The 18,464-nt window shown below is 34.7% G+C and overlaps 1 protein-coding gene across 2 annotated transcripts; it reads left to right on the forward strand.

Annotated features, from left to right (window-relative positions):
• Positions 1-460: 460 nt before the first annotated feature.
• LOC145129228 (uncharacterized) lies at positions 461-2,784 on the forward strand. 2 transcript variants are annotated; one of them, XM_079063939.1, is made up of 5 exons: positions 461-1,126; positions 1,206-1,303; positions 1,420-1,456; positions 1,586-1,685; positions 1,852-2,784. In XM_079063939.1, the coding sequence occupies exons 1-5, from the start codon at positions 868-870 to the stop codon at positions 2,459-2,461; spliced, it is 1,104 nt and encodes a 367-aa protein (XP_078920065.1). In that variant the 5' UTR covers positions 461-867; the 3' UTR covers positions 2,462-2,784. The 2 variants fall into 2 exon arrangements, with proteins under 2 accessions (XP_078920065.1, XP_078920066.1); XM_079063940.1 differs by having other exon boundaries at positions 1,227-1,303.
• The last annotated feature ends 15,680 nt before the right edge of the window (positions 2,785-18,464 follow it).

The raw sequence follows: 18,464 nt of genomic DNA on the forward strand, positions 1-18,464 counted from the left end.
CTAAAACTAAATTCACCAAAAATATTTAATTCGGAAGTTGAGTGTGGTTTCACTACTCTTATCAAAGAGAAATGGGAAATGCTGCGATCATGACAAAGACGGAGGAAAGTTTACTTTCAACTTATTTGGATTCATTCAATAAAGAAATAATTAAATTTCTCGGCATATGTATCTCTCTGTGGAAGAAGGTGTTTATTCAACGAGTAGGACTGTCTTTTCTTCATTTTCATATTATAATTTTAAAGTATTTTTTGTTGCAGGATTTGGTACTCTCGAACAATAAATTATTATTGTAGGAATTTGTGCTACAACGATTGAATTCTTATGAGACCTACCCCATATTTTTTCCTCCTATTATAATTTCTGTACACATACAGATGCGTACATGTATTGCTTTTTTATGTATATGTACATATATGCATACCAGTGGGTGCATATAATATATATAGATGGAGAATTATTTATCTTACATGAGAGCGAGAGAGAGAGAGAGAGAGAAAAGAGGAGAGAGAGAGAGGGAGAACATCTTTGCAAAAGATCTATCTACCTAGGGTTTCAAACTTGTTTGTAAAAGATCTATCTACCTAGGGTTTCAAACTTGTTTCCAGTATGTTTGTCTACAGTATCCTAAATGTATTATTGATCACTGTATCATAGGGTTCATTCCTAAAATGGAAAGACATGGTAGAGAAGTTTTGAAGAAAAGTCTACAAAATTCTGTGTTCAAACTTCAACGCCAGCAGTAGGATTACTTGTTTGAAGCATTTCTATTAATGAATTTACTTAGACTAACGGATGATTGCAACACATAGAGGCTACAACATCGAACAAAAGGAGATCAAAAAGAGATCAACTAATTAAGCATATATGGAGAGAAGTCAAGAAACCAAGTGTTCCAAGACAAGTTCGGATTCGTATCCGAATGAGGAGGGCGAGGAAGAAAGCGAGTCAAAGGAAGTTGTGGAGTTGAAGGATGGAGGAAGTTCTAGCAATAGCACGATAGAGGAGAGTGATAAGAAGCCATCTGTCCGACCTTATGTCCGATCTAAGATGCCTAGACTCCGATGGACCAATGATCTGCATCTTCGTTTTGTTCAGGCAATCGAGAAGCTTGGCGGACAAGAAAGTAAGTAACCATACATGTCTTTATGTTGTTCGAGTTGTCCTTGAGCAGCTTCTAGATCATAACGACTTTTTCTTGACAGTTTTAATTCCATTCTGTGCAGGAGCGACTCCCAAACTGGTTCTTCAGTTGATGAATATCAAAGGACTTCACATCGCTCATGTCAAAAGTCATTTACAGGTTCTTCTACTGTTAATAGACACGAAAGTGTACAACGATAGATTTATATATATCGAATTCTAACATCAAAATGGATTCTAATTATTTCTCTTAATTTTGGGTGTTTCTTTCATCAGATGTATAGAAGCAAGAAGATCGAGGATCCAAACCAAGGTATGCTAACTCCTCACTGTGTAGCCCTAATAATCAACAATAGGGTTCATCTCTCTCTCTCTCTCTCTCTCTCTCTCTCTCTCTCTCTCTTTTGGTGACGTGATTCATGTTAATATCTCGATATTGCAGTAGCTGATCCAAGGATTGAAGGTGGAGATCGAAATATTTTCAACCTTAGCCAACTACCAATGCTTCAATGCTACAACCGAACATATGATTCAGCCTTCAGGTAAAACATATATGTAAACTACAAGAAAATTAGAATTTGCAATGGTTAAATATCAGTTTCAATCACACGTGTTCTTGTTGTACCATTTCTGTACCTTTAGATCTCAGTTTGTTCTTTGTATGCATCTTTTAAATGTTTACTAATTATCCATTTTTGGCGTTCAAAGATATGAAGATCCACCGCCGTATCGTCGTGATTGGATGCATAACGCATTGAGGGAGCATTGCTCATTTCAAAAAACAAAACCAAGATTTTATAACATCGCTGATAGAATTCTTGCAATAAACCATGTGGAACAAGCAAATCGTAGTATGCAAAGTAATCTGCCTCCTCTTAATGAAAAATTTTCATGGGGAACGCAGGAAGTTAATGATAATTTTGGATCAAGAATCTGTGAGAAGATGGACATGTTGCAAGGCCAATACTCCAAGCTGCCAAACCCCACCGAAAAACTCAATCCATTCAAGGTTCAAGAACATCAAAATATCCCTCTAGATTTAGAAAGTACAAGTCTTGAGAAGCATAAAGGAACAAAGAGGAAGGCATCTGATCCGATTCTTGATTTAAATCTGTCTCTTGGGGTCCACTCAGGAAGCACTGAGAGCCCGAAAGCTGTGGAAGAAGACCATGACGATGGAGAAGGAGAAGAACGAAATTTGTCATTGTCATTGTATTCACCATCTTTCTCAAGAAACAGAAAAAAGTTAATAACAGAAGATGATCATAGCAATGATCAAAAAGCTAAAAGGGCAAGTACTCTGGATCTGACTATATGAATGAGACAAATTCTAAGTGAGATCTTGAGGTACTTGTTCTAGAGCATGCACTTGTGATTTTCCTCTTCCATCATCTTTTTAAAGTTAAAGAAAACCATCTGCATATTAATCTTGTTTTATTGTTTGTCATTTATGATCTCTTCTTGTTTGCTACTATAGGTACTGATATGGCTTTTAAACAATATTTACTACACGTATTCTATTTTTGCGTTGCAAAATTGCTATAAATCCTGTGCGAACGCAAAAAAGATCCTTACACCTTGTAAGATTGACCGCTTTAGACCAAAAATGCCAAGGATAATTGTATTTATTGCAATTCTGCATTCTAGTTTCCATGGTTTTTTCCAAAAATTGCAAAAAGCCAAAACGGGATTTTTTTTTCTTTTTGTTTTTGTTTTGTTTTGTTTTTTATTTTTTTTGTATTTTGTATTTTTTTTGTTTTTGCATTTTCACTTTAATGATTTATTTGTACCGATAAAACAAGTATAATTAATGGAATACTCAATCACTATACGAAAAAAGGAGTACAGTACTTTTTTTAATAAAATGGATATATTTGCATATAGCGGAATTGAATAGGATCATTATCATGTGAAACATGCAAACACCAACACGTAAAGATTTGTATAGATTTTGATTATCGAAGGATTATTACACCCCATTTTTGCGGCATATATATAGATTCTGGCGGATCTGCGCATGGAGGTTTTGTTTGGTTTCATGTTGGCCTTTTGGAGTGAAAATGCGCCCTTTAGGTTGCGTCTAGTTAAGGGTTGAAATACAGGTGATATCAAAGAAGATATGATTCAAATCAGTCTCACTCCTCTCTCTAGTTTAATTAATGATTGTATGTGAAATATATGTTGCCTCTAAAAAAGAATATGTGTCCCCTACATGTGAATATTGAAAGGATGTGCAGTGTTAGTTTAATAGCATCCCTGGGTATCAGAGATATTCGAACACACTTTGCATTGATTTCTTAAAACAAATGCATAAACCCTTGGGATTATGTGGGAAAGATTCCATTTCCCTCCGCACATACAAATTATATATCAAGGCATGAAAAAAAAACAAACTTACTTTGTTTGCATTATTATAAAGTATTTTGGGTATTTTGTTTAGCCATTTAACTAAAATGTTAAATGTTTTATTATTTATAGTTTTATTTTTCTTACAGCGTTCCTTTAAATAATGAAATCATATATATATATATATATATATATATATATATATATATATATATATATATATATATATATATATATAGATGGTTCAAATGTTTCTCATATCTATTGTGTACTAGAATGTACCAATAAGAATTTAATATTAATTATATGTATATTAAATGCTATCCATACTTATAATTCATTTTTATGGAAACTAATTAAATTCTTTATTAATGTCAACAATAATATTCTTTCAGAATGAATTCATATATAGAACAATGAGAGTGTCTTCCACCAGAATGAGAGTGTATTATAGTAGAATACACTCTCGTTCTTCATATTCCATGCAACTTTATTGTATTTTAAGTGAGTGTGTCCTGAAACAAAATACGAACTCATATATAAAACCTAGATGCGAATTTATTTTGAAAGAATGTTATTGCTGACATTAATGACAGATTTAATTAGTTTCCATAAAAAGAGAATTATAATTATGGATATCATTTAATATACATATAATCATGTAAATCATTTAATATCTATATTTATTTAATTAAATAATTATTTAATTTACTAAATTCCTATTGGTGTATTCTAGTACACAATAAATGTAAGAAACAAAATAACCTAGCCCTATATATATATATATATATATATATATATATATATATATATATATATATATATATATATATATATATATATATATATATATATATATATATATATATGGCTAAGTTATTTTGTTTCTTACATTTATTGTATACTAGAATACACCAATAGGAATTTAGTATATTAAATGATTTCCATAATTATATGTATATTAAAGGATATCCATAATTATAATTATCTTTTTATGGAAATTAATTAAATCCGCCATTAATATATATATATATATATATATATATATATATATATATATATATATATATATATATATATATATATATATATATATATATATATATATATATATATATATATATATATATATATATATATATATATATATATAGTTAGCTTCATGTGAGACGGCCTAATTTTGTGAGACCGTGATACGCAATCTTAGCTACTCATTTAATAGATAAAAAATAACTTTTTTAAAATGCAAAATAATTGAAAATTTTCGAAATTTTTTTATTCAAATATTATTTTCGGAATCTATCTTTTCCAAAAAAAAAAAAAAAAAAAAAAATAAATAAATAAGTACATTTTTTACATATGCTAGTAGAATATTAGAATATTCTACATATTTGAAAAATCAAATACAATATTCTAACATTCTAAAAACCACATTAGAATATTTATAGTGTAATATTCTATTAGAATATTTCATGTATTTTTCAAAAAAAAAAATGGTAATTATTTATTTATTTATTTAATTATTATTTTTAGATAATTAATGTTCCGAAAATAATAATTAAATTTTTTTTTGGATTTTTTCTTTTATTTTGCATTTTAAAACTATTTTTAGATTTGATCTCACCGTCTCACAAAATTAGCATGATCTCAAATGAACCTGAACCTATATATATATATATATATATATATATATATATATATATATATATATATAATTTTAGATCAATTTGTTATTATTTATTGAAAGATCCAAAAAACAAACTCGCTAGTGCCCATTGACTCGACACCACTAATAGAAAACTATCCATTTACCTATGAAATTACCAATGGAAAACATTCGTAGGTAACTATCAACGAAATACCTTCGAATCAACCACAAAATATCTTTTGTAGGAAATCCGTTGACAATAACCTACACATTTCCTATGAAACTTATCTTTTTAATCATGTTTAATAACCCGTAGGTAATCACCTACGGAGTAGCGACAAAAATTTGAAGAAGACAATTTTTTTTCCAGTTTAATTGTGCGTAAGTATTTCGTAGAAAATTACCTATGAAAGTGAAAAAAGCAGAATATTTTTTAATTCCGTAGGTAATCCATAGGTAATTGTTTTCATTTCCCCTCTTTTATTATCGGGTAAATGACATAAATGCCCAAGAAGTTTATAGAATTGGTCTATTTAGTCCGTAAAAGTTTTATTATTATTTACTTATTTATTTTTTGCTTTATGGGTGCACAAAGTGAATTTTGTCCCGTACAAATGATCACTTTCAACAAAACGAAGCGGTAAACATGTTACTTGTTTTCCAGCTTATAATTTTTTAGCTAGTTAGGGTATTGACTTTCTTTCGTTCTCTATTGGAAGAAGCTCAGTGAAATAAAGTGTTCAACCATACAATTTCCCCCTTTTCCACTCTCGCAATCTCAATAATCATCTTCATAATCTCCATAAATTCTTTAGTCATACTGGAATCTACAAGAACAATAATGAAAAGATTAAGTAGGTTATCTTCTCCATTAGTTATTTCCATCGTTAACATAAACTAAATCACTGTAAGTTTATAATCCTCTATACTTTGTTTCAATTCTTGCTGGAATGACATCAAACAGAGACTTAAATGATAGCAGGTTCTTGGGAGGATTAAACATCAACATAAGATGATTCTTTTTTTGAGTGATTTCATATGGTCCAATCTCATAACACGTCGCGTTCATCATGGATGGAAACCAAAGATTTGCAAAATAACATGAAAGCTCAAAGAATGTGCATGCCACATATCCAAACTTGTTCAATATCTGTAAACCCATATATCATTTAAGCCCATTGACAACCCAAATTTGATCATTTACTTATAATTAAAGCCATGAACTAAACACAAAGTGCAATAGGAAATAATTATTATGGAAATCAGTCACTTGATGAAACCTATCAAAAATTACTCTTAATTTTGAATCATTATTTAATCAAAATATCCAGTTTCGATACATCTACATCTAACCAAAAACCAATGAAACTCGCATCTCCTTCAATTTGAATTCACCCTTTACAACACCATGAACAACTCACAGTCAACAAACTAATCAATTTTCGGATCAAATAGGGTAGAGTGAAGAACACGATGATGAACAAAAACCCTAACATTTATCGTCAATAAATAGATTCAACCAACAAAAGAAATTGGTGATGATAGATTATTTAGAATAAATAAATATATAGAGATGACATGAATAAGAAATGAGATGATATGTGAACATGATGTTGATGAACAGATGAATAAAATTTTGGATTATGTGCCTAAGCCCATAACTATAACTAGTATAAACTTGAACTGATAGTAACACAGTCATTTTGGGTTGCCCTGAAACATAGCAATTGAATAGGATAGCTTTTACAGAGAAAGAATGGTTTATTAATTTATTACTTGGTTAAAAAATTAATCAGATATCAAATAAATAGTTTGTTAATATATTTTGAGAATAATATATTAATTAGAAATAGTAATATTTAATTAAAAGTTAATCAGAAATTAATTGGAATTAATTTTGGGATTAATTGGATTAATTAAAAGTACATGGGTTAAAGTGTAATTGTTCAATATGTTAGCAAGAGGCATTGTAGAACCTTCAAAAGGTCTTGGACGTTATTGTATGGTTCTAGAGGATCTAGAATTATCCTTGGAGGATAATTAAGAAGCCAAATAAATTCCAAAAGTAGGATAATGTTATTTTATTATTTTGGAACTTATCTGGGGTTTCTTGGTACATATATAAAGGACCCTGAACCTCATATTTTTGTCCAATCCTTCTTAGAGAATCTAGGGCTGAAAATCTCACCTCTTTCTTCTCTCTCTTCAAGCTCATTGGTTGCTAAGGTTTGGGTGTGAACCACTAGAGGCGCGACACTTGTGGCGCTTGCTTCTAAGAGTCTTTCAATGAGGAATTCATATTGTTTGTAATAACAATCTTAAAGGTTAGTTTTCTTATCTTATGAATTATTTTGTTCATAGAAAAGTTTTGTAGATTAGCCATTCATAGTATGTTGCAATATGTGAAAGACCTAGATCCAATTAGGTTGCATGTGCCCTAATCAATTGAACTGTTTGATTGTTTTCGCTTAAGGCATTGTAGTTGTAACCCTAATAACCCATCAGTAGTATCTAAGTATAGGGATTTCTTTCATGTATTTGCACATTGGTGAATCGATTTTTTGAAAAAAAAAACCATCTCACGACGTGAGCACAGCTGCCCACGACGTGAAACCTGATAAAATCCAAATTTGTTTGCTGTCTGACTGGTCTCACGACGTAAGCTTAGATGCTTACGACATGAACTCAGATTTTTCAGGATTTCGTTTACTGAACATCGGATCTCACGACGTGAGCTTAGAGGCCAACGACGTGAACTCAGTGTATTCCAAATTTTCGGATTTTCTTGCCTAACTTGATTTATTTGGTAATTATCTTTTATTAAATCTGCTATAATCCAAATTTTGATCATATTAGATAATTAAATAAAACCTCAAATGCTATGAGATAATTATAGATTAGATAATCATAAATTTATATGATAAGAATTATCCTTATGAATGTTATTAATAATTTAATTAAATGATTAATTAAAGGATAATTAATAAATCCACAAATGGTTTAAATTTAATTAAATTAAAAGTTTAATTTATTAAAAGATTAAACCCTTGTGTTCTTAAAGTGTTTTAAAATACACCTTATACTATGAATATAATTAAAAGTTTAATATATATTATATGTATAAGAAAAGTCAGTCGAACCGCTAGTACACCTCATTCATGAAGTCGATCTATAAAGGGGGGGGGGTATAAGGAAATTGCCTATAAAATGGTAGTTGAATGGGTGTCCACTCTCACCCACTGCTTCCTTGATTGGTGGAGGGTCGTTTGCCGAACGGGTTCGATAGGACAATTAATTTTCATTAATAAGTATAATGCGATAATCAAGTAACTAAACTATTTTCAAAAAACCCACTCTTAGTTGCATTAGGAAAATGTGAATTTGTATGCTAATCCATGAAATTGAACATTACAATTTATGAGTCGTTAGTGGAGCGTGTGTGGTTAACTGACACACTAATGGGGGACTAATAAAGGGTGGTAATGGGTGTCTCAAAAATTATTGTTGATTAATGGAGCACGTGGGGTAAACCGTCACATTAAAACGAGATGATAATTGACATAGAGAGTACGAAGCTACTTTGCATGGTTTTTCATATCTTCTTTGTGATCCTCAGTATCCCAGTCACAAAAGTGAGAGCATAATCAGGATTAAACATGTCATTGATTAGATTCAATTAATCTCAAAAGATATAGGAGTTTCATAAGATTGAAATTGGTAAAAGCCTTACCTACCTAAAATAGATTCGAATTTGATTACATCATCCCTCTTCAAAGTTCGAATCAAAAATATGGATCCTAGCCTTAATTTAAATTTATGGTCTACAAACCCTGTTCATCGAATCCATGAATGCTTCTGGAGCATTGGTTAGTCCAAACGACATAACCAAGAACTCATAGTGTCCGTATCTTGTTCTGAATGCGGTTTTCTCAATATGTTGCTCTCTCACCTTCAGATGATGATATCTCGACCTAAGATCGATCTTTGAGAAATAGCTCGAACCTTGCAGCTGATTGAACAGGTCATCAATCCTTGGCAAGGGATACTTGTTCTTTACTGTTGCCTTGTTCAGCTCTCTATAGTCTATGTACATCCTCATGCTTCCATCTTTCTTCTTCACGAATAACACCAGAGCTCCCCAGGATGATGAACTAGGTCTAATGAAATCATTGTCCAACAACTCCTAAAGTTGCATCATAAGATCCTTCATCTCTTTCGGCGCTAATCGGTATGGTTCTTTTGCTATTGGTGTTGATCCTGGCAACAAGTCTATTCGAAACTATACTTGTCTATCAGGGGAAATCCAGGAAGATCTTCGGGAAAGACTTCCGGATAGTCACACACCACTGGTATTCTTTGTATTTCCCTCTTCTCCTTCTTTGCATCGATCACAAATGCCAAGTATGATGTGCATCCTTTGGACAAACATTTTGTGGCTTTGATCAGGGAAATGATTCCAGAATTTACTCTACGTTTGTCCCCGTACACCATAAATGACTCTTTTCCAGGTGGGTTTAATCTCACCATTTTCTTCTTGCATAGTATCTCATCATCGTTTGCACTAAGCCAATCCATTCACAGTACGATGTCGAAACCATTCAACTCAATGAGTAACAACTCCTCGTGGAATTTGTTTCCGTTCAAGTCGATGACGATGTTTTTAATGCAATTTCTAACAGGTATGAATTTGCCACTAGCAACTTCTACAACTAGAGCATTATCAAGTTTATCTACAGGAAATGCTAGTCTTCCACCAAATTTGTGTGATATAAAGGAGTAATTCGCTCCAGAATTAAACAATATATTGACAGCCAATCCATTTACAAGAAATGTACCTAAAGCAACATCTGATGCATCCTTTGCGGCTTCCAGGGTCATCTGGAAAGCTCTCGCCTTCAGCCTTGGTGGAACGTTAGGCCTTGCTGCCTCCTTGTTCTTCGAGCAGTCTTTCGAAATATGCCCTTCTTTGTTACATCCATAGCACACCCTCTTGTTGGATGCGTACTCGTTGGCGTAATGCCCAGTCTTTCCACACTTGTAGCAAGTCACCTCCTCGCTACATTTCCTAAAGTGTTTCTTTTTACACTTCTCGCACCACTTAGCTTCGCCTCCTCATCCTCCTCCAAATTTCTTCGAACCAGACATCGAGAATATGATCTTCTTGTTGGACCTTGAAGATCCTTCAAACTTCCTCTTCTCACCAACTTCAACCTTGTTGGCGGATTTTCCCTTAATCATCTCCTCAACAGACTTGGCAGCCCAGATAGCTGCCTCAAGAGTAGGTGTCTGGCGTACTAGCATAACGTACTCCCATGGAAGTCCCTTTGCATACTTATCGATTTTCGTCAGCTCGTCAATGACGATGCGCAAAGCAAACTCCATCTTGTCTGTAAAGGCATTGGTGTATTCGTCAATGGACATGTTGCCCTTATTCAATGTCAGGAATTGGTTCTCTAACTCTAGCAGGTTTTGGGCCGAGCATAAGTTGGGTTTAAAGTGTACCAATAACTCTGTCCATGTCAGTTGTAGTGGCTCACTGGGGATTATGGTCTTCCCCAGAGTGTTCCACCAGCGAACAACGCCACCTCTGAACTGACGCACTGCATATGTGGTTTGTAGCTTACCATTGCAACCACATGTTATAAAGGCTAACTCCATCTCCGAGATCCAATCCATAACTCTGACTGGATCCTCCTCCCAGTAAAATTTGGTGGCTTTCAAGTCGTGAAGTCGTTATACTTGCATCCGTTCCTCTCAATTCCTTCATCTTGGTTATTCCTCCCAACCACTGGCACTTCAGCTTGACCAACGGTTCTACTGTAATTCCCTTCTTCTGACTGTCCGTCATTTAGTTATGGCTGTTCAACAGGCGTCGTAGGTTCATCCCTATTATTCAGCAACATTTGCCTCATCTCTTCGCTCTGTTCGGCCATCATAGCCCAAATCATGGCTTGTACTCCTGCCATCGTGATTGGCTCAGGTGCAGCTGCTACTTCCGGTGCACGCTCAATCACAGGCCGCTGATTAACATTTCCATTAGTATTTTCGCTTCAAGTTCTCACCATGTCGATCTATACATCAAAGTAGGCGAATTTAGATCTTTATTTACAATAGACGTTTAAATATTCCTTGTCACTCTGAAACGTCACATGCTAGTTCTAATATCGTAGTCGAACATTTAGAAATCTAAACACATAAGGTTTCCAGATCCGGTCAGCAACAGACCATAGATCCAATCAAATAATAGCATATAATGCATCTTTATAGCTATAACATAAATCATTTAGCACATAAAAGCATATTAGGCATCTTTCCTAAAATAAGCTAGTGCTCGTGTCTAAAATATAGTAGAATCTCATCTCATAATCATCGCTTAGCATTCAAAGTTTAAGTTTAGAAATCCTACAAATTCCTAGCTCTCTTAAACTAATGCTTTGATACCAACTGTGACATCCTAAATTTTCACGGCCAGAAAAGACCAATTTGTTTATGCTTTATTTAAAAATCAGAGTATACTTTTAAAGATATATGTTGCGGAATTTGTTCCCAAAAATATGATAAAGAATTTATCAAATCATTTCCGAAGAAATGTATTTTCATTATATTAAAAACCTCGGGATGTCATTGTCAATACAGATCAAAATCATAAACAGAAACAACATAGGCCTTACAACATCTATTTATTCTAGAGGCCTATAATCCATTGATCTCTCATGAGACAATCACTCCTGTACTCTCTTGCCACTACTTGTATACAAGAAACTGAGTGGGTCAGGCTTGGGAGTTTTGTGAGAACATATGGTTTTCAACCCACAATAATTAAGTATATTAATTTCGTCAAATAATTTAACCCGATTACCCATTCCCGTTATCCTCACCTTACGTCCCTAAAGCATCTACTATAAGGGACCTAGCCGAAGGATTTTCATTGGGGTGACAACACTGCTTAGGGGATTCCTCAGCAATACATGTCAAATAAGGCAACCATGAGGGGGATGGAGTACATCTGGTGAACACGTAGTTCAAATAAACACCTACAGGTTGCGAGTCTGCTAGCGTTCTACTGGAATGTCTAGAATAGTTCGTGGTCGTCATCTCTACTCCTCTAGATGACTGGATCATCGTAAACATCGAGGCCTCTCATCATTTTATTTCATCACACATCAACTATTTCATCTACCCATGTTCTACGCAACATATTCGTAGATATAAAATACATATACAGTTTAAATCATTTAAAACATGTATAAATCGTTCATCCAACATAGATATCAAGAACACAAATAATATGCTCACAATAGCATGTAATTTATATTAAATACTTCATACCTATGTGTAAGTTGAAAGTAACTATGCACTCACTTGTTAAAGTGGTGATTCCAACTTGGACACCGCTTCGCTTCTTAACAATATAATTTCCTTCGACGAAACCTAGTATTATTACCACTAGATTTTAGTCTAATATTTATCACAACTATTCACGAGCGATATTGCTTTATAGGTGTTAAACAATACTTTTCAACCACTATGTACAGACAGGGGCCAGACATAAAACACCAGAGGGCAGGACCATTTTGGCATTATAGCACTTATGAAATCCAACAACCCTATGCGGCCCTTCAAACCAGATTCCCGTACCGCGAGTAGTTAAAAGATATTACAATAACACTATATATATATATATATATATATATATATAGTTTATAAGTTCATAATAACGATAATAAATTTAAACCTAAGCTATATTTAAAGTAGGGTAAGCGTATCTCACTTACAGCGGGGTTTGCTAGAAACCGGGCTCTGCGGGGGCAGAACTTTCCGAGCCGAAAAGCTCTTTTTCTCGGAGCCTTCTGTCGCTCTGAGGCTTTCCTCTAGCACTTAGAAGTTAATAGGGCTTTGGGAGGACTTAGAGAGAGAGAGAGAGAGAGAGAGAGAGAGAGAGAGAGGCTTTTGGTGTGAAGAAAATGGGGTGCTCTCGCATCCTATTTATAGGCTAAAAAATTGCTCAACTCAGTGAGTTTGAGCCTCCAATTCGTCGAGGTTGTGTGCCACATGTCATCATCTGGTGGCAAGGCATGGGGAGGAAGCAAATGCCCAGATTCAGCCAAGTCGCCCTTTTCGCAACAACACACTCCCGATTTCTAAATTCTGTAACTTTCGCATATGAGCTCCATTTTCGACGTTTTTTATATCCACGCATAGGTATTGACAAGATCTACAACTCTCCTTTTGACTCCATTGGCTAATTCTAGACCGATTTTAAATTTAACAGTATGAGAAGATTACACTATTTAACGACCATGTAAAATTCACAACTTCTACATACGGACTTCGTTTTCGACTGTCTTTTTATCTTTGAGATCCTATTAATGAGATCATCAATTCTCATTTAGGTTGTGTTGGCTAAAAATCGATCGATCTAAAAGTCGAATTCCGGGCTGTGCAATGTTATGCTAAATCTTAGAAAAATCATAACTTCCTCATACCAAGTCAGAATTAGACGTTATTTTTATGCACGGTCTCGGTGTAACGTATAATACCACTTTCATATAGACCGCTAAGGCTAAAAAGTAATTTATCAAAAATTCACTTTTTACGTTACGCGGTGTCGTGCCGGTTTAGCCATAAAACTTCGACAGGTCATAACTTCTTCGTTATAACTCGAATTTCGGCGTTCTTTATATCTCCGGAATCCTTGTCACGACCACTACAACTTTCTTCATAGATATTGGGTTTATCTATTATTTTATTTTTGATGCTTATTTTCATTTTTAATTTATTATACCTTATAAATGAGTATAATGCACATAAAATGACACAATTCACATAATATTCAAGTAATTCCTCTTTATTACTTCAAATTAGGTTACAATTATTGACCCTAACTATTACATCATCATACTAATGCTTAGCCTAGAAACACGGGCGTTACAAATAAATCTTTAGTGAAGATTATATAAAGAAAATGGGGATATCACAGTTGGTATCCGAGCATTAGTTTAAGCGAACTAGGAATTTGTAGGAAATTTATAGAATTAAACTTAGAATGCTATGATATGATTGTGAGATGAGTGTCTGCTATATTTAGGATGTATGCCTGAATAGACACAAGCACTAGCTTATATTAGGAAAGATGCCTAAATTGGTTTTATGTGATAAATGTGTTCTGATGCTTTATGATGCCATTATTTGATCGGATATGTGGTCGTTTGCCGACCGGATCTGGAAATTTTATGTGCTCAGGTTTCTAAACGTTTAATTACGATATTAGAACTGGCATGTAACTTTTCGGAGTGATAAGGAGATTTATACGTATGTCGTAAATAAAGCTTTCCCTACCTTAATTCTCGCTGTTGTACACTGAACATATGCTGGAGTGTATAGATCGACATGGTGAGAACCCGCAGCAGATTAGGAAATGCTAATGGAAACCTACAGCCTGAGCCCCAAGTGATTGAGCGTGCACCAGAGGTAGCAGCTGCACTCGAGCCAATCATAATGGTAGGAGTACAGGAAATGATACAAATGATGTTGGATCGTCATGTGGAAGAGACAAGGCTTCTACTTCAACAGAATAGGGATGAACCTACTTTTCCTGTTGTGCAGCCCGAACTAAATGAGGAGCTGTCAGAGGAGCGAAATTGCAGCCGTATGGTGAGTCAAGTTGAACCCCGAGTGATCAGGAGGAATGACTCGGACAGAGGGATTGACAGGGATGGGCGTATGTATAAGAACTTATTGGGTGCCAAACCACCAAGTCTTTTGGGAACCCCAAAGCTAGCAGAGATCATGGACTGGATCTCCGAGACGGGGAAGGTATTTGAAAGTTGCAATTGCAGCAACAAGCAGAAAATCGCCTTTGCAGTCAGATAACTAAATACCAGAGTTTTAAGTTGGTGGAAGTTGTTGGAAGATACAATTCCACGGGGAGAAGCCATGCGAATGTTGTGGGAAGCATTCATGGAGCAGATGAAAATGCAATACTGCTCAGAGATAGATTTGATAAACCTAAACAACAAGTTTCAGAACTTGAAGAAAGGGAAGATGAGTGTTGATGAGTATGCCACCACATTCACCGAGAGGATGAAGTTATTCCCCTACTTGGTGCCTACTGAACTCTCCAAGATAAATAGGTTTGCTAATGGATTGTCAACGGACTTTGGCCCAACGGTGAAGATGGCAACTACTTTGAAGACAGCTGTTAGAGCAGCTAAGAATGTAGAGACCCAGATAAAAGAAAAGGGTCTAGAAAAAGATAAGTCAGGAGAAAAGCGGAAGCTTGAGGAATTCTCAAGATCCGATAAGAAAGGATGATTCTCGAAGTCTAACCTAGACGACCAAAAGTATGGGGGTAGTTGTGGAACCAAGTGATGTGAGAAGTGCAAGAAGAAGCACTTCAGAAGATGCGATGGAGAAGTGACTTGCTATAAGTGTGGGAGGATCGGTCACTATTCTAGAGATTGTACATTCGACAAAAATAAGTGTTACAAATGTGGAGATGGTGGGCATATTTCGAAGAATTAGCCAAAGAAAAAGGAAGCTGCAAGGCAAAATGTGTTGCCGAAGCCAAAGGCAAGAGCATTCCAGATAATACTTGATGAAGCAGGTGACAACGCACGGGGTTAAAAGTAAGGATCAATAAAGTAGCCATATAGATAGTATCATGTGGTGTAGCCTAATATAAGAGGCCTGGTGTAGGGTGAACTTGAATATCTATGTAATCGTTTCAAGAAATAATATAAAACCTTAGTTATGTTATCCGATGTGTTAAATGACTATGTGAAATTCTTGTATGGTGACTTGGAGAACTGCGAGACAATTCTTGGGACGAGTATGAGTAGGTGTGAAAGGTAGTAGAGGCCTATACTACCGGAAGCACAAGACTCACACTTGGATAAGGGAAAGTCACAAGGTTACCAAGACGCTAGTAATTGATTCCGTTTTGTTCGTGTCTGTCGTTACCATCGTTTCGGTAATGACCAATAGGATGATTGATATTTTGACCTTAGTGGTTATATCAAATCGAGTCCGAATAAGATATGTATGTTACGTGGTTCAGAGAACCAAGTTCGATGTAGCATCCGTCTTAAACCAAAAGATTGAAGTGAAAGATAATCGAAGTGATAAATAGAAGTATCGCAATCACCGTGAAAGTAAGAAACTTGTAGCTAGAAGTGCCACATTCTAGAATGTGATTATATCACATTAGAACATGAAGGAAAGTATCTTCCATTCTGGAATCTGACTAAAAAATACATGAGTCTAAGCGTTGCATCATACGATGAGAGGTCATTAGAACATGACCCATCTACCTGTCACGATAATCGAAGTAAAGAACTTATCTTAAGTAAGTCTGTTTACGAAGGATCAGGAGTCTCCAATAAGGATTGATTTTGTAACTCGAAGGTTACGATTGAAATTTCAACATAGTACGAAGAGCAGGTGCAAGATCGAGCACCTCTTGTAGTCAAGAAGTCCAAGAGCTGGATACTCATTTGAAGGAACATAAGAGTTACGATTATTACCTAGGATGAAAAGATAACATATGGAGTCATTATACAAGCCATGTTTTGTTGATGATTCCGGGACGTAATCATCCTAAGGGGGAGATAATTGTAACGCCCGCAAATTCGGGCAAGTCAATTTAGAGACGATGAACGTTAAAAATGAATTTTTGATAGAAGATTATTTAACATAAATAATCTTAACCAAAGTTATATTATATGTCACAGGGATTTCGTACATATAAAGAACGCTGAAATCTGAATTATAACGAATAAGTTATGACCCATCGAAGTTTTGCGACAAAACCGGTACAACACCGCGTAACGTAAAAAGTGAATTTTTGATAAAATACTTTTTAGCCTTAGAGATCTAAACGAAAGTCATAGTAGACATTAAACTGAGAGTGTGCATATAGAGAACGTCCAAATCTGACTTCGTAAGAGGAAGTTATGATTTTTCGAAGTTTCAGCGTAGCAGTATACATCTCAGAAATCGAATTTTAGATCGGTCAATTTTTAGCCAAAATAATCTAAATGATAATTGAATATATCATTAATAGGAGTTCAACGATAAAAAGACAGTCGAAAACGGAGTCCGTATGTAGAACTTATGAATTTTACACGGTCGTTAACAGTGTAATCTTCTCAGATTGTTAAATTTAAAATCGGTCACGAATTACCCAATGGGGTAAAAAAACATTGTAGATCTTGTCAATACCTACGCGTGGATATAAAGAATGTAAAAAACAGAGCTCGTATGCGAAAGTTATAATTTTTTAAAAAACTAGCTGTTTTACTTGTTTTCGGTACCACGTGTCAGCACCAGGCTTCGCCTTGGTGCCTACGCAAGGCTCACGACGTGAGAGCCATGTCTCACGACATAATGAGAGCAAACCAACGAACCCACTAACAACACATTTTCATGCACATAGCCCCAATCGATCAACAATAGAAGCGCATAACTCTGCAATAGCAACACGAAATCATCGTTCCCGTTGCTCAATCAAGGCCACCACAACTGAATCTGCATGCGCCTGATCTCCTTACAGGTGAATTTCTCCATTTTCAACTTGATTGATTCGATGTGTGTATAAAGTGATTTGATTTGAGATATCATGGAGATAATTGTTAAATTGTGTTTCCATTTTATGGCTTTAATCGGTTGGTTATCTCATTCAGTTTGTGACAATAGGTAATCATTAAGAAACCATGTGAAAAAACATATGCATCAATCCAATGCATATATTTTTAGATTTTTTGCACACCAAGTGTTTCTTATTTTTTGCTTCTTCTTTATGTGGTTCCCGATTCTACTGTATTCCCATAACCGTAAGCAACCGAGTAACGTATTCCAGTTGGTGATTTCGATATAACTTGCTCAATTGGGTTTTCAAATGAATCTAACATATTTAATGTTTCCCCGTTTGAATATTTATCATGGTTTTCCTGAAGCTTGTGGCTTATATTGGCCTACGCTAAATGGATTTGTCTCTTTTCCCTTTCATTACTACACCTAAAATAATGAAATTTGTTGTAAGGGATTTATGAACCTTTTCTTGACTGTTAGAGATGCATATCAAGTGCTCGATGAAATGCCTGAAACAAACACCACTTTTTTTCCAGTAAGTTAGCCTTTTTGAGTATTTTTGTAGCTTTGTTTTTTCATTAACAGGAAGATCACTCTGAATTCTAGAAATTGTTGCTTTTTTGGATTTAGTTGTTGAAGATGATTAAATGTATATACTGATTAGAAGATGGGTTTCTCCTAATTGGGTTTACTTTGCTCACAAAAATGTAAAAGAAGTTTATTTCATCCATTTTCC

The sequence above is a fragment of the Lactuca virosa genome, chromosome 8 (genome assembly GCF_052849685.1).
Source record: "Lactuca virosa cultivar CGN04683 chromosome 8, Lactuca_virosa_CGN04683_v6, whole genome shotgun sequence".
NCBI classification, from domain to species: Eukaryota; Viridiplantae; Streptophyta; class Magnoliopsida; order Asterales; family Asteraceae; genus Lactuca; species Lactuca virosa.

Excerpts from the sequence above, each read along its gene's own strand:
- LOC145129228 (XM_079063939.1), top strand. The coding sequence starts at position 868 with ATGGAGAGAAGTCAAGAAACCAAGTGTTCCAAGACAAGTTCGGATTCG. Across the intron at positions 1,127-1,205 it reads GAAGCTTGGCGGACAAGAAA|TTTTAATTCCATTCTGTGCA; the intron begins GTAAGTAACCAT and ends TTTTCTTGACAG. Across the intron at positions 1,304-1,419 it reads ATGTCAAAAGTCATTTACAG|ATGTATAGAAGCAAGAAGAT; the intron begins GTTCTTCTACTG and ends TTCTTTCATCAG.